The sequence below is a fragment of the Herpailurus yagouaroundi genome, unplaced genomic scaffold (genome assembly GCF_014898765.1).
Source record: "Herpailurus yagouaroundi ecotype Mexico unplaced genomic scaffold, PumYag 77, whole genome shotgun sequence".
NCBI lineage: Eukaryota > Metazoa > Chordata > Mammalia > Carnivora > Felidae > Herpailurus > Herpailurus yagouaroundi.
Window position 1 is genome coordinate 102,750,175 of NW_024412388.1, and position 23,940 is coordinate 102,774,114.

Below are 23,940 nucleotides of genomic sequence, written 5' to 3' on the forward strand. Positions count from 1 at the left end.
AATAGGCCTTCCAAATGCAATACCCAGTAAAGCAAAATGGAATTATGCAAAACCACTGGTTGCTAAATTCTATCCTTGATCACCAGGAGATTAGTCAACAGTATGAATTCATCAGTTTGAATTCAACCCAGGATAGAAAAACAATTCCAGAGTTACAAGTACTAACGAGATGCAACATTTTGTTATACGAAGCAAGTAAAGTATAATGGAGGAAAAGGTGAAAAACACTATTGCCTCATGATGACACTTAAAGATATGAATGCAGGGTAAACATTAAAATTAAATCATTGCGGGACACCTGGGTGGCTCAGTTGGTTGAACCTCTGACTCTTGATTTGGGCTCAGGGTATGATCCCAGGATCATGGGATTGAGCCCCGTGTCAGGCTATGCCCTTAGAGCAGAGCCTGCTTAAGATTCTCATTCTCTCTCTCTCTCTCTCTCTCTCTCTCTCTCTCTATCCCTCCCTCTCTCTCTCTCTCTGCCCCCTCCCCTGCTCACGCTCTCTCTCTCTCTCTCTCAAATCAAAAATAAAAATAGGGGTGCCTGGGTGGCTCAGTTGTTGGGCATCCAACTTTGGCTCAGTTCATGATCTCACGGCTCGTGAGTTCGAGCCCTGCGTCGGACTCTGTGCTGACAGCACAGAGCCTGGAGCCTGCTTCGGATTCTGTGTCTCCCTCTCTCTCTGCCCCATCACCACTCGTGCTCTGTCTCTCCATCTCCAAAATAAATCAACATTAAAAAATAAAATAAAATAAAAATAAATACAATGAAATCTTTGCATCTGATGAAGTCACTTCAACAATTTAAAAAGAATCATTAATAGGAGCTATATAAACCATTCACATTTTTCCTCAAATAATTCGAAAGTACAGGTTTTCTTGGTTCTCATCTGAGAAGCTGACCTGAGATTGCTGGAAAAGGATGCTTTTCTCTGGGTTTATGCCACAGGCGAGAAGAACAGCGGTCATGTCCAAGATGCTCTGCCGAAGGACAGCCGGGTCTTGGGGGACAGTGATGGAATGTAGGTCAACAATGCTGTACAGCACTGAGCCATGTTCCTCCTGCAATCTCACCCAGGTCTCAATGGCTCCCAGGTAATTGCCGAGGTGGGGGATTCCTGTAGGCTGAATGCCAGAGAACACTCGCTTTACGGCTTCTTTCTGGAACAGAGGAAGAGAGACATTTGCTTTCGAGGCAGAATCCATGGAGCCTATGCTTGTGTTACCATAGCTATGACTCGTTCTATTTTTTACAACTGCAATCTGACAGTCGTCATCCTTATGCATTTATTTTGTGTCTGTGCAAAGCACTATGTTAGGTGTTACTAAGGACAGAAAATGATATTTAAAATGTGGGTAGGTTTTTTGTTTTTTGTTTTTTTTGCACTCAAGAACATACAAAGGCACATAACAAAAGGTCTGGATCCCCAGGAGATGCAAGCTAATTGGAGATAGAGGATATGTTTACGAAGAGATATGTAATGGTACAACGTGGCAATATGATCGTAATCTGTTTGCAACCATAAATAGTGGGGTATGGGCAGGAGTTCCCAAGAGGAAAAGATGACTGTGGGTCTGGGGGTCAGTGAGAAAGACATCAGACACAGAACCAAGTTTCATTGGAGATTAAGGGGCTTTTAATGCGATTTCAAAGGTTTTTCATGTGATTTCATTCATTTTGTCCAGGCAAGGAAGGCATACCGTTAGAGCTAAGAGCTAGTGCTATTTAATTAATTCGGTTTTCTTTAAAAATAACTGCTGATATTACAACTCAGTGTGCAGGATCTTGGGCCAGAAATGAGAAAACCTACACATTATTTCTAATGTTGCTTCTTGATAAAGTTATGTAAGTTTTTTTGTGCTTCCATTTCCTTTTATTTTTGATAAAATCATACTTTTATTTCTTCAAAAGTAGTTTTTAATTCTATATATTATTTGAAATTATAAAAAATTTTTGTTAAGGGCATGTATTCTCACTGGTTTGCACTTTCTAATATTGAAGTTGTAATAGGAAAATGAGAAAGAAAAAAGTAAAAGAGGATGAAAAAAAGGCTATTTTTCTCTGGAATAATTTTGCATTCTGTAGTGAAACACGAAAAATGAATACACGTCAGTAAATGTGCTGTCATTAAAAGGTTCTGAAAAAAATAAAATGTGTCATTATCACTTTTAACAACAACAAAATATTAATAACAGCAGCCATAACTTGCTGGGCAACTATGTTATAGGCATTTATGCTCAGGGCTTTATATACATTAATGCATTTAATTCTTACAATACCCAACATGGCAGGCATTTTATTGCTTCCAATTTACGGAGGAGGTAACTGAGGCTCACAGATCTTTACAGATTGCCCACACAGCTAGTAAGTGAAGTTGGGATATCAGGGCAAGTATCACTTACTTCTATCCAGGGAGACTTCATCACATTCATTGTATTAATATTGCAACTTTTCTGTAGGCTTGCAAGTTTCCAAAAATTAAGTTACGGAGAAAAAAAAAAAACACACCTTTGTGTTCTGTGTGCCAACCTTCTCTAGAGTATATACCTAACTGCTGCGTCATAAGGTAGGCATTATGGCTCTTCAGGTGTACTACAGGGTATTAAAACTACTCCTAACTATGTAACATATTGCAATTTCTTTTTTTTTTTTTTTAATTTTTTTTAACATTTATTTTTGGGACAGAGAGAGACAGAGCATGAATGGGGGAGGGTCAGAGAGAGGGAGACACAGAATCCGAAACAGGCTCCAGGCTCTGAGCTGTCAGCACAGAGCCCGACGCGGGGCTCGAACTCACGGACCGCGAGATCGTGACCTGAGCTGAAGTCGGCCGCTTAACCGACTGAGCCACCCAGGCGCCCCAACATATTGCAATTTCTATTGTCAATTTCTGTCCCTCTCCATCCTCATTAACACTGCCAGTATTTTTTTTTAAATATTTTTATTTTGAGCTAAGGTGATGGCTATGAGGTGGAATCTCATTATGGTTTAATTGCATTTCTTTGGTTGTTAAGGAAATTGAGAACTCTTACGGTTATTGGCTATTTTTATTTCCTCTTCTGTGGAGAGCCTATTGAGGTCATTTTGCCTATTTTTCTCAGAATGGATTGTCTTTTACTGATTTAAGTATTTTTATATATTCTGGACACTAATATTTTATCAATTACATGTATAGCCAAAATGTTCTCTCATTGTGTAGCTATGTGTCTTCCTTATGTTATCTTTTGATGAAGAGATATTCTTCATTTTATCAAATATATGATTTTTGACTACAGATTTTTATGGCATATAAGAAATCTTTCAATACCTTGATGTCATAAAGGTATGAGTGTGTATACATATATAAAGCATATGTATATGCATGTGTGAGTGTGCTTTGAAGTTTCATCTTTTACATTTAAGTGTGTATCCATTTGGAGTTTTTTGCATATGGTGTGAGGTAGGCATCCAATTTCTTTTAACCCCCCCCCCCCCCCCCATGGATATATCAGACTGGTCCAGTACCTTTATGGAAAAGACTGTCTTTGACCATTACTCTGGAATGCCACTTCTGTCATAAATTAAGCACCTTTTTATGCTTGTGTCTATATCTGGTCTTTCCAGTCTGTCCTATTGGTCTATGTGTCTATCTCTGGTCAGCACTACAGTGCCTTTTTAGTAGGTCTTGGCACACAGTGGAGAGAGTCTTTTTACCTTCTTCAAGAGTTATTTTACTCATCTTTGGCTTTTTATATTTCTCAATACATTTTAGAATCACCTTGTCCAGTTTCAAGAGAAAAAAAAACACACTGTTGGGGTTTGTGATTGAGATTGCATTGAGTCTATAGATTGCTTTGGGGAGAAGTAATGTTTTTATAATATTAGGTCCTCCAATCCATGAAACCATAATGTGTGAGGATCTAAGGTAAAACATGATGATTATACTTGATAATGCTGTATGGTATAACTGTAATTTGTTAAGAGAGTAGAACTTAAATATTCTGAACAAAACAAACAAATAAAAATAAACATCTGAGGTGATGGTATGTTAATTCACCAGGCAGAGGAAGTCCTTTCACAAGGCATGTGCATATCAAATCACTGTGATGTTCACTTTAAATATCTTACACTTTCACTTGTCAATTATACCTCAATACAGCTGAGATATTAAAAAAAAAAGTGATATAAGAAAAAAGTCTATATACCTAACTAGTTTTTAAGAGCTAATCTGCTTTAGATATGTGAGGGCCAAGGCTATTTAAACTTTGCCCTTCTCTTTCCTCAAGAATTCTACATCCTACAAATACAGTCTGCTTTCCCTGTATGTCATTACTTTCCTGTCTACTTCTGAGATAACAGCTCTACGATAGAATGCTACATTCTACTGATGTGTCATAGTTCTGTGGTCCAGAATTGCATTTGATCCAAGCACTCAGGAGACCTGAAAGATTTGTGGCTCCAAGGATATGAAAAATATCTTTTAAGTAACTGAGAACAAATATAATCTTACCACTTAAAACCATATGCACACACGCACACACACACACACACACACACACACACACACACACGCAGCCCTCAGATGACTGATACGAGTAATTCCCCATATCATAATTTAGAAACATTTTTGTCGAAACAGTTTGTGGTTGTGAACCGAGGCTGGGGGTGGGGGGTGGGGGTGAGAAAGAGAGAGAGAGAGAGTGAGTGAGTTAACATGGAATAAACACATATCAGTGAGGCTTCTTCAGTACCTTGGGATCTTAACCAGCCCTGGGTTCCTGATATGGGAATAAGCAAAGGAGCTTTCAGTGAGGTAAAAAAAAAAAAAAAAAAAAAAAAAAATGATTAATGGGCTTTAGAGACTGATTGATGAAGAGAGAAAGCAAAGCAGAAAAACAAGCTCTGAACTTAATAAATGGAAGAGGAAAAGAAATACCATCCAGAAATACTTGACTTAGGATAAAGAGGGGCTGTTTATGCTAATGTAAAGGGCTATGAAGAGTAGGAATATCAAGCTGAAAAAAAAAAAGACTATGAATATTTGCACATACATTCCTCCATGGTCAAACTCAGGAATCCTTCCCCCAGGAGAAATGGAGAAACTAATTCTTGAGAAAACTAAAAGAGAAAAGCACTAAAGGACAGACTGTGGGAAAAAAGAACTGTAACCAGCGGGGATGGGTCAGACAAGATCTAATGTATCTTCTCCATTCTCCAGTTTCTGTGATTCTATATGTCTACATAGAGGGAATGATGTTATCGAGAAATAAGAGCAACAAGAAAGGTTTTGTTCAATTTTCAAGGAGCTATTAAAAAAATACAGCCTCTAAATGAGAACTGGATTCCTGGTCTTAAAAATATACAGAGAGCATCCTGCTCTTGCGGGCGAGTTTATGTTCCCATCTGCTCCCCCTGCAAGAGTCAGCAGGCAGCCTGCCGGCATGGCAGGGGAGCTCTGCCGGGTACCATGAGATCACGGGGCTGGAATGTGGAGGCTGGGTGGCTGGAGGATGGGGGTTCTGTGTTCAAAAGCACTAGAGCTGGAAAAGAATGAAAATGAGAGGAGCGTGGGCTCCCCAGCGGACAGGAGGCAAGCCACAAAGAAAACAGCTTCAGGACTAGCCCACAGGCTCTCATGGGGAGTCCGGAGCATCGGGCTGCAATCCCATCGCAGTGTGCAGAGGATAAGCAAGGAGCTTTGTACAAAAGAGGGTTTCATTTTTATCTCAGGTGTTGTTTCCTTAACAAATGCCACTTCCAATCAATATCTTCACTGGCTCATTTTGTAGCAGAATCGGTGTTACTGATGGGCAGCTTCAGCCCCGGGATTTGATATCTTCCAGAGGAGAGGCTGGATGTTCAAATCAAAGGAAGAACATACTTACCAATCTGACAGACGTAGCTAACACCACTCCTGTCTTAAGGTACTGAGCGTATCCAAAATTCACGGCCATCTTCGTGTTAATTACCGTACCCAAAAGCAATTGAAACATCGGAAGCTGCCAATTATTGCAAAAGATAGTTTTTGCAATTAGCTAAAAAGAGCTTCTGTCTTTAATTCCAAGTGAATAAAATCCATGCAAAGGAGGCTGCCTACTAGCTTTGACTTGGGTATGGTGTTGGGAACCAAGGGCTTCTAGTAAGAATTTCAAGATTCTTATAACCAAGGACTGCTTGTAGCCAGCTATAATAGCAATCATTCATTCACCTCATCTGTTTTAGCTATAGTCAACACCAAAACCTTGGGGAACAACCACTGTGTCTAACCGGGTCTGTAAAGGGCACGTTATCACAGAGTATGATAAAAAAAGTCACCAACATTATTAACTAACTGGGTTAAAAGTCTCTTTCTGTAAGTCTATATGTGCTTCTAATTTTGTATAAAGAAAAATACATCTTAAGATTCTCAACTCCTTGGCTCTCTGTCAGTGTTTCTCAATTCTATCCTATACATCACCCTACTATTTCAATCTTAGGCTCCTTGAACACCTCAACATTTTTTTTTTTTTTTAAAGATCTCTACTAACAATTAGTGATTTAAGAGCTGAAACAGGAGACTCGGCACAGAAACACAGTATCTCAGCCATGGCCGGGAAAAGCCAGGTGCCCCTCTGAAGCTTTCTTTGGCCATAGCTCACTGTTCGGCCACAGTCGGTTCTTCCAGAATGTCCGGAGAACCGAGGGTCTGGGGAGGAAATGCTGACTCAGCACCAAGAAAAATGGGTTCATTTCTGCTCAGAAGTGAAGCCAGATGCTCAGACCTGGGAATCAATATAGTAAATATTAATTCAGTGTAAGAGAAAGCACGTCTTACGTCACCCCCAAAGTTCCTTAACTCACCCCCGTGAGTTCCTTAACGGCATAGATGATAAACACTTCATGTGTATTGTTCGGCTATGAAAGAGTCTAAAAGGAATAAACTTGACTTTTAACATGTCTCCTGCAGACTTACTTAAGCCTCTTCCGAATTTCAAGAGCTGCGCATCTCTTTTCCCTGTGTGCTCTGTGCAGTCCCTAGCCTGGAATGGAAGGCTTATGCGCATACATGTTCCTTCTTGTGATGAGCGTACTTCCTGGTACTCGTGCATACCTTATGTCCTTGATGGAGTTGACACTAGTGGCCACACTTTCTAGGGAAGGACACTGTGGGGGGAAATCACTGGCAGGGAGGTCAGTCCCAGAACTGAGCTCTGAGTTTGGTCCCTCCCTCGACACTGGGCTGTGACCCGTTTAGAACTTCTTCGCCTCTGGGGTGGCCCGGCCTTTGAGCACCCTCAGCCACCAACACCTGCCTCTACACACAGGCTTCTCAGAAGGACAAAGTGTGTCACAGCCATGTTTACCAAAAGGCCATGGACACACTGGCAGACCTAGCTGGGACCAGAATCCAGAACCCCAGAGCCCAGCCGCAGACCACAGGACACTCTGCCTCAGGTTGGGACACTGACTGTGTTCTTTTCTTCTGTAGCGATTTCTTTTGTACTTCAACAGCTCTCTGGGCTTATATTCTTCAGGTCTTTCTTCTCTGTTTTGTTTCCTACATGTTAAACAGCAACGCAGCGAATGTCTCCCCATCAGAGACAGATGATAAAATACAAGGTCTGGGACTCTAGCTCCCTAGAAAGACTGCATTGTCACCTCAGGGCAGCTAAGTTATATTTCAATGCAAAGCTTATATGGGGTCATCTGGGTAGCTCAGTCGGTTGAACATCTGAGTCTTGGTTTCAGTTCAGGTCATGATCTCGTGGTTAGTAGGTTCAAGCCCTGCGTCAGGCTCTGTGCTGATGGTATGGATCCTGCTTGGGGTTCTCTCTCTTCCCCTCTCTCTGTCCCTCCCCCATGCTCTCACTCTCTCTCTCTCTCAAAATACATAAACTTTAAAAAATAGATTAAAAAATAAAAATAAATGCAAAGGTTATATGTAGGTACAGAATAAACCAGTCTCTTTAATTTTCATAGCAAAGGTGATCAAAACTAAATTAACATACTATATGAAGATGACAAATAATTATAATGTAACATGGTATGTGGTGAGAAATACTTTTAACTCCTAATGATGACACCACTTGCTAAACCAAATCAGCAAGTGTCAAATTCTTGACATAAATGCCTCAATGACCACCGCACATTGTATTTTTATGTTGAATGGAACAGTTAACACAGGCAAGGGATCGAGAAGTCCTCAACTTTTAAAAGTGTAAAGAATAATCTGAGATGCTTACAAAAATGTTAGTTTTTCCTCATAAGAAAATTCAAACATTGATCTTAAAGTATTAGATCATTCTGGGGACAAATGATTTTGTCATTACCTCTTGTGGCCAACTAAAGGCTTACCCTCCTAACCACTGTCACCAGTCACACATCGGCCTCAGTGCCTGCCTGATGTCCCGCCTTCAGCTGATGGTCTCAGAACCACAGTTGAGAGATTTGGCTACGCACACCAAAGTCCTTAAACTATTACTAAGCGTGTGAGGATTAGATTACAGTGGTTTTAAAGCCTTTCTTAGTTACATACCCATTTTCAAGTGCAATATTCTCACTAGATATGCCCAACATGTAAAGCAGTCCAAAGAAAAACTTGGTAGGTGGGTGGATAATGGGAGAGTTAGGGAGGGAGGCCCTCCCTGCGCTTTTACCCTCACCCCACCCAGCCTCTGAGGGGGTGCCCAGAGCACAGGTCTGAAAACTGCTTGATTCAAGACATTTTCTAAGTATCAATATTTTGTTGGGGGAAAAAAAAATGTCTTCCTCAGGGTAGTGGGACACATACAGAAGAAAGTTCTTTAAAAAGAAGGTCTGAGATAACAATGCAAACACCATATATGCTGTGTGCATAAATCTCCTTTCTTCTTCTGGGTTAAGGTCCAAACTTCGTGTGGCCAGTAACGGCCTTCCCAGGCATCCTCCATCATCTTACGTGAGGAGCTGACCTGGTTACTGCCGGTCCTGTAGAGCTCATTCCTGTCCGCATTCAGACCGTTCCATTGTCCTGTATGCCCTAATCCCCTTCTCTGCTGGGCAACTCCCTTGGGTCTTCAAGGTCTAACAGTCTCTCCCTGATTCTAAACCTCGTAAACATGTCTTCTCCTCTCCCGCACGTGCACACACACACACACACACACACACAGTCACCCATCCTCCCTTCCCCCCTTCCTATTTCTCCTCCCCTACCCAGTCTCTCCCCCCCCACCCACCATACCCCTCTCCCTGCCCCCAGGGCAGAACAGATCCCTCCTTCATTAGTTCATTATTGCACATATCACACTGGCAACTTGGTAAATATTTTCTTATTTGCTTAGAAAATATTTTCCCTCTAGAATATGAGCTCCTCTAGGGCAGAAGTTGTCTTTTTCATCTTTATATTCCCAGTACAGGGCAGTGCCAGGTACATTGTGAGCACCTAATAAATGTTAGTGGAATGAATGACAAATCTTCCCCCACCCCACTTTGGCTCCAAAATGTAAAGGGCAAAATAACTATAAACAAAATGAATCAAATGTTCCAGTTATATGTAGTTCCTAAACAAGTTACGTTCTATGAGTTTGTTTGAAAATTGGTTTTCTGAAACTCAGAAACTCAGTTCTTTAAATGGCGGTTAAGTTCCTGGAAGGCAGTCCATTGAAGCCTCATTGAGCCCACAATATTCTTGATGAATGGTTTTAACATCACCATTTCAGCTGTACCTACACACCATTCATAAAATTGTTTCTGTGGGAAAGTGAAATCCAAGTTCCATACTGGGACACCAAAACCCTCAGCGGTGCCTCTGATTCTGATGTATAAAAGGTTTAAGAGGGTGATCTGGAATGAGGAGGAAGTTGCACTCAACTACTCTATAAGGAGTAGACTTTTAAAATTCGATTGTGTGCTCACTGGAGGTGGTGCGGTAGGTGTGGTATTCTCAAGCATCCCTTTCCTAAGGTGGATATTGACAGCACAGGCGGCCCTGGGGACAGGTGCCCTGGCCAGCCCCTGCTGGCAAAGAAAAGAGCAGAGGGAAGGTGGAAGGAAGGCACTGGAGCAGATGTTCTCACAATGTGTCCCCAGTACCGGCAGCATTGCCATAACAGGGAACTTGTTATAAATGCAAACTCCTGGGTCCCAACCCAGACCTACCGACTCAGAAATTCTAAGACTGGGCTTATCCCAGAAGAAATAAGAGTTACATGATCTGTGCTTCAACAAGCTTTCCAAGTAGTTCTGGGGCATGCTCCAGTTTGAGAGGGGTTTGGGGCACCAACAACAATTCTGAAAATTCACTTCAACCACTTAAACTGAAGTACAGATGAAAATGCTGTGAACGAAAAAAAGATACCTTCTAGGTCAACAGTTCTCAATCCTGGCTGCACAGTCATCACCTGGGAGCTTTAAAAAATACTGATGCCTGGGTCCCATCCTCAAAGATTCTGATTTAATCAGCTTGGGATTTGGCATGAGCGCTGGGAGTTTTAAAAGCTCCCCAGGTGATTCTAATGTGTGGCCAAGATTGAAAAAAACACTGTTCAAAGCCAACTACTACATAATTATTCTCCAAAGCTGCCAACCTGCTAGGAAATACACACACACACACACACACACACACACACACACACACTGTAAAAATGTGCAAAGTATGTTCATTTGCTTATAATGTACATTTCAAGGTAATAAAACTCTTGAGACAGTTATTTCTTAATTCATGGTCAGAAGCCATTTGGGCATCAGGCAGTACAGATATCACATTTGGCAGCAGGGAAGACCAACAGATTATGAAGGTATGGTTACAGTCTCTACATTGGTGAGAAAAGACACCTGTAACAACAAGTAAGCACATCATCGTTGATGCCTAGGTAGACTTACTTGGCAATGTCCAGTTCCATAAATCCTTATGGCTCAGGGATTCAGGAAGCACATGTAGCCTGGGCTTTACCAAGAAAATAATCGCACAAGAAGGTTTTGACACCAGAATTGTAATGGAGAGAAAACAAAATGATCTCTATATAGAATGCTCTTTTCTACCCATTTTCCTGCCTGGAAAAGTCTAAGTCCTTCTGATGCCTATGAGACAGTCTGGATTCAATAGTTAAGCAGTTGTTGGTAGGTCTTATGGTTACTCAGTTGACCAAAACCTCAACAAACAACAGGTGGTGTTGGCTATGTAAAAGCAGAGATGCAGGAAATTCTTATACAGTGTAGGAAATAACTCCATGACTAACCCAAGTGTTCTGAACCTTTGAGAGAGACACAGTGTGAATTTGTTACATGCTATCATGTTATAAATGGAGAAAAAACTTCTAGTTATTTTCCTGGCATACAGTCCCTTCCAAAAAAGAATCTCTTTGACTGTCCTGACCACTAACAAGAGAAAGAAGTCTCATTTTCCCGCCACCCAGGACTGCCTTTCTCATCATGCAACCTGTAGACTCACACAATTCCTGGGGATGTTTCAAATACACCTGCTTCAGTTCAGATCCTTGTGTCAGCCTATATCGCTATCTTGACTTTAGTGTAAATGAGAAAAATGACAAAGTCAAGCAGTAAAATAGGACTATGATAACTTGTTTGGTTATTAACCATGGTAACAAGCAGGCTCACATTAGGTTGCCTGGGTTGAAGCCCTGGCCCCTATGACTTATATGGTTTTGAGCATCTATTAAATGGGTGGCTGGGGAGGGGAGGACTGTGATACGTTTATTAGTGTAAAGTGCTTAGTGCCTGGCATGTAGTAAGCTCTAAGTTGTCTGACCATTTATGGAGGTCAAAATTTTAAGCGTTTACATATTTTGATCCAACCATTCAATGAATAGAAATCTGTCCTAAAGAAATATTTATACAAGAACGTAAGGATACCTGGCATTCTCTACATTATTTCACAGTGAGAGGGCCACAAGTAACGACATGTCCATCAGTAGGAGAAATATTAAATAACATTAAATTTTATTTTTATGAGATGGAATCCTGTGGAAGAGATAAGAAGAACTTAAGTAGAATTAAGAAGAATTTAAGAGTCATGCAGAGTGGGTGAAGGGTCCAACTCTGGAGCCAGACACTGAGTTCAACACCAGCTCTGCCGTGCACTAGATGTGTTTCCTTGTGCAAGTCACGCAACCTCCGCATCTGTAAACTGGGAATACTAATAGCAGCCCCCTCAAGACCCAAGAACAATGCTTAGCCCACCAGGGTTTGTTACATAGATGAATTCTGACAAGGAAGAACACACTTTAACAACAATGGTTGTTACCCCAAGTGATGGTAATGACCTCCTTTTTGTTACGTTTGTATGGTTTAACTTTTTTTTTTTAAGGGCAAGAACATCTTCTGTAGCCATTTTTTTTTTTTAATTTTAAATAAGTTTATTTATTTATTTTTGAGAGAGAGAGAGAGAGAGAGAGCGAGCGCCAGAGCAAGCAGGGAAGGGGCAGAGAGAGGGATAGAATTCCAAGCAGGCTCCGTGTTGTCAGCACAGAGCACGGCATGGGGGTCAATCCCACGAACCATGAGATCATGGCCTGAGCTGAAATCAGGAGTTGAACACTTAACCAACTGAGCCACCCAGGAGCCCTAGTACAGTGAAATTTTTAAAATAGTTTTTCTGCATACAGCCTGATTATATTAATTGATGTAATTACAAGAGTCTAGTGCTAACAGGAATGTCACTTGTTACCATTTTTGCTTCATATAATGGGTAATAAAGTTAAATGAATTATTAAGCTCACATATGAAATTATCTCTAAGATAGAGCTGGAATGGAAACAATGTAGTCTAACAGAAAGGGCATGAGTTTGGGGGACTCAGTGCCAAATTCAAATTCCTTCTGCACTCCTATCACTTGCACAAATTACTTAACCTCTCTGAACCTCGGTTTTATTATTTGAACAATGAAGTTAACTATGGTAATTAACGGCTACCATTGGAGTGCTTACAATGTGCAAAGTACAGAAGCTATGAATCCATTACCTCATTTAATCCTCACAAAAAGCCCTATGAGGTAGGTAGTATTATCATCTCGGTTTTACAGATGAAGAAACTGAGGCACAGAGGGGTTCAGAGAATAATGCGTAGCTAGTGAGTAGTGGACTTGAACCTGGCTAGACCAACCAGCTGTATATACTTACAGGGAGACTATGAAAATACAGCAAGGCACCAAGAAATTATTTGCTTTTACTCCTCTGATCCAGTAAATGATGCTACCTGCTAGAATGCATGACCTAAAATCTGCTTGAATGTAAGGCTTTAATGAGCTTCTAAGGGGGTGTGTGATTCTGTTTCCTGCACTGTTCACAAAATGAATATAATTGCCCTACGGACTTCTTGCTTTCATTCAGAAGTGGTGGCCCGTACCAGGGCAGGTGACAGGGACAGTGGTTCTTATTCATCTGGGCAGCAGCTTCAATGCTAATTCTAAACACAGGTGGTGAGAGAGACAGCCAACAGGAAGGGGGAAGGAATCACTGTTGACATGTGCAACTGGGAAGATTGATGGTTTCCCTCCCTCTTTTTCCCCAATGCGCCGGCCTGGGGGCAGAGACGCAGGAGCCGCTGTGCGGGGGACAGTAAAATACACAGCGCGATGTCTACCTTGCTGCAGCGCTGATTAATGAGACTGAAATGACACAGAAAACAGGCGGTGCGTCGGAAAGAGAAGTCACAGGCCTTTCTTTCTTTAATGACTTCAACAAAAGCGGTTCCCATAAACTGCCGGGTTTGAACTGGAATACCCTGTGGTTAGAGCAAGGCGGGGGAACATTTGCTGGAATGTTGGAGCACAGGGTGGGAGTTGAGGGGAGTTTGTGATGAAGGCAATTCACCCACGATAGGGCGGGTGCACATTCATCACCAATGCCTCTCCTCTTCCTGTTTGGCCGAACAATGTCACAAAGTTCCAGGTAAGAGAGTCATTTACCTTCCTGACTTGATGTAGAGAGGATACACTATCACAAAGAATCTCACCCTATTAAAAGCACTTTCTTTTTGGGGGCTAGGAGACAGTATCACGGATTCTCCCCTATGTTTTACTACAGCTGCATAATGTATACATTAAAACAGTATTTTCTAGGGGTGCCTGGGTGGCTTAGTCAGTTAAGCATCCGACTTCGGCTCGATCATGATCTCCCAGTTTGTGGGTTCCAGCCCTGTGTCAGGCTCTGTGCTGACAGCTCAGAGCCTGGAGCCTGCTTTGGATTCTGTGTCCCCCTCTCTCTCTGCCCCTTCCCTACTCTCTCTCTCTCTCTCTCTCTCTCAAAAATGAATACATATGAAAAAAAAAAAAGAAATTAAAACTATTTCTTTTAAAAGATTAATTTTAACACACTTAAAAGAGTAACAAATATTATTCTAGTACTTACTATCAACTATCTGCTGGACATACCCATTTGGATTTCCCACCCACAGCTCTTCAAACTTAATATTATACCCAAAACCAAATGTACTGACTCACAACCATCCAGTCAAACTCCCCCCCCCCCCCACCACCCCTGCTGCACTTCTGTATCTCAGTCTTGGCTAATGACCCAACCTTCTACTCAGCTCCCCAATCTCCAGAGTCACCCCAGACTCCTTCCTTTTGCTCACCAGATTCTGTCAAAATTCTGATTCCTCCCACTACTACGTAGGTGACGTTTGGCAAGCATTTGTCCCACAGTTTCCTCATATAAAATCAAAATTTTAGTACTACTAAAGAACTACTTCATAGGATTATTGCCAGAATTAAATAAATTAGTACATAAAAAGTGCTTAGAATGGTGCCTGACACATAGAAAATGCCCAATAAATCTTACCTATGATTCGTCTTAAATGTTCTCACCACACACAAAATATAATAATTATGTGAATGTCTTAACTGACCTTCTTGCAGAAATCTTTTCCCAGCATATACATGTATCATATCATCAGGTTATACACCTAAAACTTACACAGTTTTATATGTCAATTAGATCTCAATAAAGCTGGAAAAAATATTAGCTATTATTATTGACATCATCTAATCAATTACTGAATCGTGAGGATGTTACCCAATACGATCTCACTTCCCCATCCCCATCAATGTAGCCTAAACCCCACTCATCTCATCTGATCTGACTTTTGTATACTCCATACCACAACCTGGAATATCTTTTTGAAATAGTGAATCTCCACTGGTTCTTCCTTTCCTACAGGAACAAATCCAAACACCTGAATATAGTGTAGAAAATCCTTCCTAAGTGGACTTCACACACATACAAATTACTTAGACATGGTAGGGGCACATATCTCCATGAATGAGCCTTAATTTAAAAGAAAATTTTTTTTAAATGTTTATTTATGTTTGAGAGAATGCGCAAGCCGAGGGAAGGCCAGACAGAGAAGAAGACACACAGAATCCAAAGTAGGCTCCAGGCTCTGAGCTGTCAGCACGGAGTCTGACCGGGGACTCAAACCCACAAACCACAAGATCGTGACCTGAACTGAAGTGGGACACTTAACTGACTGAGCCACTCAGGCGCCTCTGGATGAGACTTAACTAAGCAAGTGAGAAATCTGGAATTAATGTGTGTTTATTTTTTTAATTTTTTTAATTTGAAAGAGAGAGAGAGTGAGTGAGTGGAAGAGGGGCAGAGGGAAGGAGAAAGAATCTTAAGCAGGCTCTATGCTGAGCATGGAGTCCAACTTGGGGCTCGATCCCACAACCCTGGGATCATGACCTGAGCTGAAATCAAGAGTCACATGCTTAACTGACTGAGCCACTCAGGTGCCCCAGAGGCTACTATTTAAATTTCACATTTTTTTTAATTTAATTTTTCACTTTTAAAAATTTTCATCCAAATTAGCATATAGTGCAACAATGATTTCACGAGTAGATTCCTTAATGCCCCTTCCCCATATAGCCCATCCCCCCTCCCACAACCCCTCTAGCAACCCTCAGTTTGTTCTCCATATTTATGAGTCTCTTCTGTTTTGTCCCCCTCCTGGTTTTACATTATTTTTGTTTCCCTTCCCTTCTGTTCCTCTGTTTTGTCTCTTAAAGTCCTCATATGAGTAAATTTCACATTTTATAACAAGCTATTTTTCACTAATCATCCTAGCACTGGAGCCAATATCATATTCAACTGAAACCACAAGAGTAATCTTTAGGATTTATAATTTAAAGCCCAAAATGCAAAGAAAAAAAAAAGTAACAATTGACATTATTCCAGATAAGATGAAATTTACAGTATTTCCACTGCTTGATGTAGTAGGTTGAATTTATCTCCTTAAAATTCATGTCTACCTGAACCTCAGAACGTGAGCTTATAGGGAAATGGACCTCTGCAAATGTAATCAGTGTAGATGAAGTCATACTGGATTAGAGTAGGCCCTAATTCCAGTGACTGTGTCCGTATAAGAAGAGGGAGACACAGAGGGAAAAAGGATATGTTACATGGCAGGCAGGGATAGGAGGGTTGTAGCCATAAGTCAAGAAATGCCAAGTATGGCAGGGAGCGACCAGAAGCTAAAGAGTCAAGGAGATTCTCCTTGAGTCAAGGAGAGAGTCAAGTCAGATTCTCCCTAGACCCTTCAGAGGGAGCAGGGCCCAGCTGACACCTTGATTTCAGACTCCTAACGACCAGAGCTGTGAAAGAATGAATTTCTGTTGTTTTCAAACATCCAGTCTGTGGCACTGTGTGATGGCAGCAAAACTAAAGCACTTGGCTAAGCCAGTGAACTGAGTGGGTTGGTGAGTCTTTCAGGATCTGTAATCTGCCAGGCCGCTGAGCTCCTCCAAAGAGCTGCACGAGCCCATGCTGGGGCAAGGCAGGGTAGAAAACAAGCATTCAACACTGGTGATTGGGACCGATCGGACTACAAGGACACACAGGCAGTGGTGCTGAGATGCAGGAAGCATTTTTGCATAGCTCACGACAAATAGACACATAGATGAAGTTGTTGTTACTTTGCGCCAGGAAAATCCAGGTTCTAGGGTCATATTTGCATTGATTTTGTACAATTATTGCACGTGCTTGGCTCTGCTCCATGTATTTCTTACATTTGAATGGTAGCTCTGAAATTTTCACTATGCTGTAATCACTCAGAAAAAACGCAGATTTAAACTTAGCAAATACTCTTGTCTTTGGTGAAAATACTGTGTGCCATTTATCTGATGAAGCAGTATATGCACTGTTGAGCTGCTATGATCTGTTGTTCTCGGAAAGAACGTTTTGTCCCCCTTTGAAACTTTAAGAGATTGTTTTTGGCATAATTACCCCAGCCCAAATGGCTCTGAGATATTTTCTTAGATCATAAGCAATGAGCTGTTTCTCTTACTTTTAAAGACCAAGTGAATATATCTATGATTTCTCGTCAAAGCTTTTTAGAAAAAATTCTTAAAATGCTTTGTATGTAATAAATAAACATGGGGGGGAGGGAAAAGTTCACATTTAGAAATCAGTGTCAGCCAATCATTAATTCACTATTCCTCCTTACGTTTTAAAGATTACCTGGATTATCTCTGGAAGCCCTTGACGACAGCCTGTAACGTTAGAGAACAAATAGTCTAACATATTTTTAATATCTCACATAGCTTCCTGAGTGTCACAGCTTTGAGCACCTTAAACAAGCTTTTTTTTTTTTAATGTTTATTTATTTTTGGGACAGAGAGAGACAGAGCATGAACGGGGGAGGGGCAGAGAGAGAGGGAGACACAGAATCGGAAGCAGGCCCCAGGCTCTGAGCCATCGGCCCAGAGCCCCATGCAGGGCTCGAACTCACGGACCGCGAGATGGTGACCTGAGCTGAAGTCGGACGCTTAACCGACTGAGCCACCCAGGCGCCCCGCTTTTTTTTTTTTTTTTTTTTAAATCTTAAGTAGTCTCTACACCCAATATGGGGCTTGAACTCACAACCCTGAGATCAAGAGTCACATGCTCCACCAACTGAGACAGCCGGTGCCCCTTCTCTTAAACAAGTTTTGAAACAATTGGCAATCTTTGTGTAGATGTGAGAGACCGTGTGGTCAAAGAGGTGTCAGTACTGGGGACTTCAGAGTTTTCAATTTCTTACACTTACTAATAAACCTTAGAATTTTGCACAATCGAGGACTTAGTTGTTCCTCTAAAACTTTACCACATTTAATTTTCTACTCCTCTTTAGTGTCAAAAATCATGGTTCTGATTTGTATATACTGTGTGTGTGTGTGTGTGTGTGTGTGTGTGTGTGTGTGTAACTTCCCATTCCTTAGTCAATTCTCTCAGTGTGCCTATTAAATTTGAAAATATTTCTTTAATCAAGATAGCCTTTCCTTTCCTGATTGTTTACACAAATTGATGACATTGTTTTCATTCTGTTATTGAATTGCCTCATCATGTATTATTGAATAAGCTAAAGAAACATGTATCTCATTTATAAGATAATGTAGCTAACTGCAACCAAATGCAGTTTTGTTTCCAATTCCAATGATTTCATTTGGAATCTATACATTCTTAGAGCAACCAAGTTGTAAATGTATAAACCGAAATAATTATTCTCTTTTATATTTTAGTTTCATTTCCAACAACTCCCCAAGTCTGCGTTTATTCACCAAACGATACTTATGTCTCTTTTGCAGTGAACACTGTTTTCCAATAAACTTTCAACTCTTGTCTTATTTTTATATATTTTTACATATTTTCTATTTTTATATGGGTACATTTTATTTTTGTAAATATGCTTTGAGTCAAAACTATAGTTTTCAACAGCTTCACCACAAAATCAGCACTCACACTCAACCTGTAATGATCTTAAATGCAGTTTACTCCTGAGTTTTTGAGACTGAGTTTTGCTTATGTTGTACATAGTTCTCCTCTATGACTAAATTCTTGTAGGTAAAATAATCAATGTGATAATAGAACATTACTCTTATTTTCAACAATTTCAATCACATGGTTTGAAAGTGTACTTGCTTTGAAGGTACATTATTTTTCATCTGCTTACATAACCAATTACTATATGCTGAGTAATTTTTTAAAATTATTTTTTTAACGTTTTATTTATTTGTGAGACAGAGAGAGACAGAGCATGAATGGGGGAGGGTCAGAGAGAGAGAGAGACACAGAATCTGAAACAGGCTCTAGACTTTGAGCTGTCAGCACAGAGCCTGACACGGGGCTCAAACTCACGGACTGTGAGATCATCAAACTCACGGACCTGAGCCGAAGTCGGATGCTCAACTGACTGAGCCACCCAGGCGCCCCTATATGCTGAGTAATTATTAATGATAAGATACTTGGTACCACAAGGGACATGACTGCTTGCCAAGACTGGTAAACTCTTTGACATTTTTGTGAAAAATAACACAGACTTTTGTTTTGACATTACCATCAAAACATCATAGGTACTAAGTAAGTAACTGCAAATATTCACACCTGAATCAGCAATTAGGGAAGAAGAGTGAGAAATGTAGGTACCAAGAGGACAGGGAGCTGTTTTGTGTAGAGAGGAAGAACCCCCACTGGTAAAGATGATGCTGTTGAAATGTCATCGGTTGAGTTATACGAAAGGGATTTTGTTTATTTTCCATCTGAATGAGAGTTAAAAGAGAGAAAAACACAGTTGCAGAAAAAATTGCCCAATTACCTACCTATTTATGTAACAAACTCAAGGTATTTTTGCAAATTCTCTCAAGTTTCCAGCAATGTTACCTTTTGTGCTAGCCCTCAACCCCCCCACCCCCCACCACCCCGCCGCCAGCACTCAGCAAGGCCCAGGTCTACTCTGTCAATCTTTTTCTTCCACCATTGCATTCCATGAATTACACACTTCTCTTACTGCCCCGAAGAAGCCATACTCTTTCTAAACCCTAAGCCTTTGCACATTTGGTTCTCTCTTCCTGGTGTGCCTTTCTCCACCTGACACATTTCAATTTCTCTTTTAAGACCCAGTCCAGATGTCACCACATTTGTGAAGTCTTCTCCATCTTCCCAAGGTGAGTTACTTGCCCCTAGAAGTGCTCACAATTCTTTGTTCTCCCTCTGTTATAGCACGTAGTTGTATGTAATTTACTTTTCCTGTAAGTCTACTCCCTCACCAGCCAATGAAATTCTCAAGGGTGAGAACCATGTTTTATTCCCAGCAGCAGCAGGGTGGAGGTTCAATACATGCATGTGAATGAAGTAGAAGTGAATACTCTGTGAAGCTTATTGAATGCAGGCGCTTGAAGTCTGGTGTTAAGTTCTATGGCGCTCAGTAGTGCCAGGGGAGAGGTGAAGGAGGGAAGGATGTTTACCAAGACTAGTAGGATAGCACCTTCTGGGGCGGGCGCGGCCCGCCACGGGTTACCTAAGCAAGTGGCAGCCATCGTTTAGTCAACAGTACCTACAATCCTCAGAATAGTTTCCCAAATTCTTAATGTATTATAATTTTAGCTGAATCTATAATAAAATACTCTTTGGATAAAATGTACTGAAAAACATTATTTTTGTGAACTCCTCATAAAGTTGTTCAACTCTCTCCCTAGAATCAAGCAATCTTATCTCAAGGTTTAGAGTGGATTTTACATGACAATTTCCTGACCTTTTATTTTAACCGTGTGCTGTTAAAGAGGCATTCACAAGCACACGGGGAGCTCGTGATATAAATCCAGTTTGATTTCTGACTAGTTATGCCTTAGGCTGAGTGTGTCTTGCCTATAATACGGTGCTATTTCCCCTTTTCTGGAAGACAAGCAGTGTGTGCCCCCACCAGGCATCTAGAAGCACACCCATCTGGCAGGGACAGGAACACAGCAGAACACTGCAGGATCAGGATGTTTGGAGTTGAGTGAAGGGATGAGATTTATGAGAAAACCAAGGGAAAGTGTGTTTACTGTTTTCTTTTTTTTAATCTGAATCTTTGAGAAGGATAAATTAAGAATCTCAAAATCAACTTCAGATGTTGTGTGACGACTTCAACACAACAAACAACCTCTTAAAATATTTTGAAACCGAGTTACTCCTCCGCTCACCTGCTGCTGCTGTGGTTCAAGGGGCCAGGGTTTCCACTATAACAGTTCTTAACAACCAGAAGCAACATGGAGAAAAATGCTTTGGTCCTACCAGTGTCCCCAGTAGTAATGGAAAAACAGCCAACTCCTGATGTAAACTGGGTAAGGGGAGGAGAAATGTATGTTTTAGAATCAGGATGATTTCAACAACCCTTTGTTAGACAATAACCAATTTGGAATCTTCACTGATTTAAAATCAAAACAAGACCATGTTGTGTCTTTAATGAAGGATAACAAAAACCTTTCCTCAGTGAACAAGTTGCATTTCACTAGCCTCATCTTAATGAGACGTCCTCTGTAATCCACAGGTGCTCAATATTGAATTACTGGATGAGAGAGTTTCATCACCAGTTTCCTTTTTATTCTCATAGAAAAATAAAAGACTTGAGGTCTTTTTCTTCTTTCTCAAACAGCCCCTGTCCTCTTTTCTCTTCCAAGTCTTTTCCCAAAGTAAAGGCACATGCCATGACATCTGGAATCGTGAGGTTCACTTATCACGTCTCATACACGTTTCCTAACGTGGGTGCCCAAGCCCCTCTAACACACACACTAGCTGTTCAGTTTTAAACAGGGATATCTGAACTCTCTCAAAGTTACTGGAACGTTCAGATGAGGATGCAAGAGCAGGAAGGTGCAGGTTCCTCGGAGGCTGCAAATATGAGCCCAAATATGACATTTCTGAACTTGGGCCAGATTCCAGAGCCAAAAGCAGCAGAATAATGAATGTGTGCTAGACGTAACAACTCACCCTTTCACCCACCTTGCCAAAGCAAAATACCACCGCTACCCCTTATCCTGCAGAAAGCCAACACACAAAATTTGGGCAGTATAAAAGGGGTACCAGCAACTTTATTTAGTCCTGTTTCCAAACTGTAGACTTTTAAAGGCTTAGTTTAATGATATAGTTAATTTCACCTCAGCCTTCTTTAGGGATCAAGTGTAGTTTAATTCAATAAAATAAACTCTTAATAAGCACATACTACATACCAGACCATTCATCTATCTATCCATCCATCCATCCATCTATCCATCCAAATATCCATTGAGCACTAACCATGCACTGAACATTGTACGGGGCAGTGGGGATACAGGAGTAATAAAACACAGTATCTGCCCTTGAAAACTCTATAGTCCAATGATGATTGTGCCAAGCCCAGCTAATTCGCTGGTCCATTTTCCTCAGAGTTAATTTTATTTTTTTAATTTATTTTATTTATTTTGAGAGTGAGAGAATGTGAGCGAGGGAGGGAGGGCAGAGAGAGAGGGAGAGAGAGAGAATCCCAAGCAGGCTCTGCACTGCCATGGGGCTTGATCTCACGATCATGACCTGAGCCAAGATTAAGAGTGAGAAGCCTAACCCACTGAGCCATCCAGGTGCCCCCCTTGGAGCTAATTTTAAATCTCCAGTCTACTACTTAAGCCCCAGGAGTTAGATGACCTCAGTTCTTGCTTTGCTGAGTTCAGTGTATAATATATCTTCTCTACTCTGATTCTCCAAATATTTCCATGTAGATAACCATCTACTCTCCTCTTTTGTTTTGAAGAGAAACATCTTTCTGAGACTAACCCTTTCCCGGTGTTGATCTGTCCTTTCTTGTGTTCTTCAGACTATTTCCCTATCAAGTTTTCTTTTTCTATTTTCTACTTTTAATCTTTATCTCTTTACACAGTCTTTCCTACTATGTAGAGATATAAAAAGGTCTACCCCTATCTGCAGTTATTTGTGCTCTCAGTCTACTCTTCCCAAATATTGCTGTCACTACCTTAACTCCCCATAATCTACACCCCACTTAATCTTCCCCCATAATCTGCTTTCTCATCCGCCAAGTTACTAAAACTTCTCTAAAACCAACAGTGGTCCCATAATCCTTTAATCCAATGGCTTTTCCTGTCTTGTTGCTCTTCAGTGATCTCTTTGAATCCATCAACTGACACTGTTTATTATAATCCTTTCAAATACTCTCCTTTGATTTTCATGAAGCTGCACTGCATTGTCACTTTGGCCTATGGTTTCTCCAATTTTGTCTTTGTTATTCCTGATTTTCTATTTTTACTCACTGCATTGGGTCTTACCCCATAACAACAGTTTTCAACCTTTTCGCTGTTGTGACAAGTAATGTTCACTGAAAGGAGAACTTCCTTTCTTCCCGTGTCTCATTTTCCACCTGGATCAAAGAACTGCTTGTTGAACTGATCAACTTCAAGGACCATGACCGGGCCATGTTTGTTTCCAGATGAGTCTTGTCCTTTCTGTCATCCCTCCAAGCCTGTCTCAGAGCTGGGCCTGGCCCCCAAGATCCTCTTGCCCTCATTCCGGAGATGACATCCATCTCTGGCACCCTTTACCAAAGGCAGCTGGTAATTCACATCCCCGTGTTTGGGTCTGGGTTTAGGGCAAGGGTCTCATCTAATCAAGTTTACCAGAGTTACACGTTGGGGTATCAGACCCATGCTGAGTTGTAATAAAACAGTATTTTAATTCTCATATGCTATATCTACCTGTCTATATTTGTATCTGTATCTATATCTGTATCTGTATCTATCTCCATCCTTTGGAACCTCCTAGAGAAGGAAATCCGAGGTTTGAAGGAGATTGGTACACTCTTGGACCTCAAGCCATAATGTCATCTTTTCTTCCTCCTCTTTGCTTTATTAGATTTTTAAAAAGTCAAATAATATAGAGGCATATAAAGGAGGAAGTTAAAAAAAATCTTTTCTTCTTCATATTACACCCAACTAAAGCAATGGATATTAAGACTCTGGAGTGTATATACACATACCTTTATCAAAAAATATGAAAAATTTTTACATATGTAGGGTACATTTTTAAGCAAATTTGGGATCACATAACACATTACTCTGACCTTGCTTTTATTCCCACTTCACAATATGCCATGGTCAATGTACGTAAACGTAACAAATTCCTTTTAATATATTAATGCCCATAAATTAGGATCCTTTTCCCCTCACACCTATATTTTTATAATCTTTGTACTGGTGTCCCTGTCTC

The 23,940-nt window shown here is 40.8% G+C and overlaps 1 protein-coding gene across 4 annotated transcripts in view; it reads right to left on the reverse strand.

Annotated features, from left to right (window-relative positions):
• WARS2 (tryptophanyl tRNA synthetase 2, mitochondrial) overlaps positions 1-23,940 on the reverse strand; it is a 96,165-nt gene that overhangs the window by 44,167 nt on the left and 28,058 nt on the right. For 2 of the 4 annotated variants that reach the window (XM_040471458.1, XM_040471459.1), the window contains exon 2: positions 904-1,161. The exons of 1 other annotated variant lie outside the window; for it this stretch is intronic. In XM_040471458.1, coding sequence (XP_040327392.1) covers positions 904-1,161 — 258 coding nt within the window. The remainder of the gene's footprint in view (positions 1-903; positions 1,162-23,940) is intronic. One more of the 4 variants, XM_040471462.1, reaches the window with a different exon arrangement.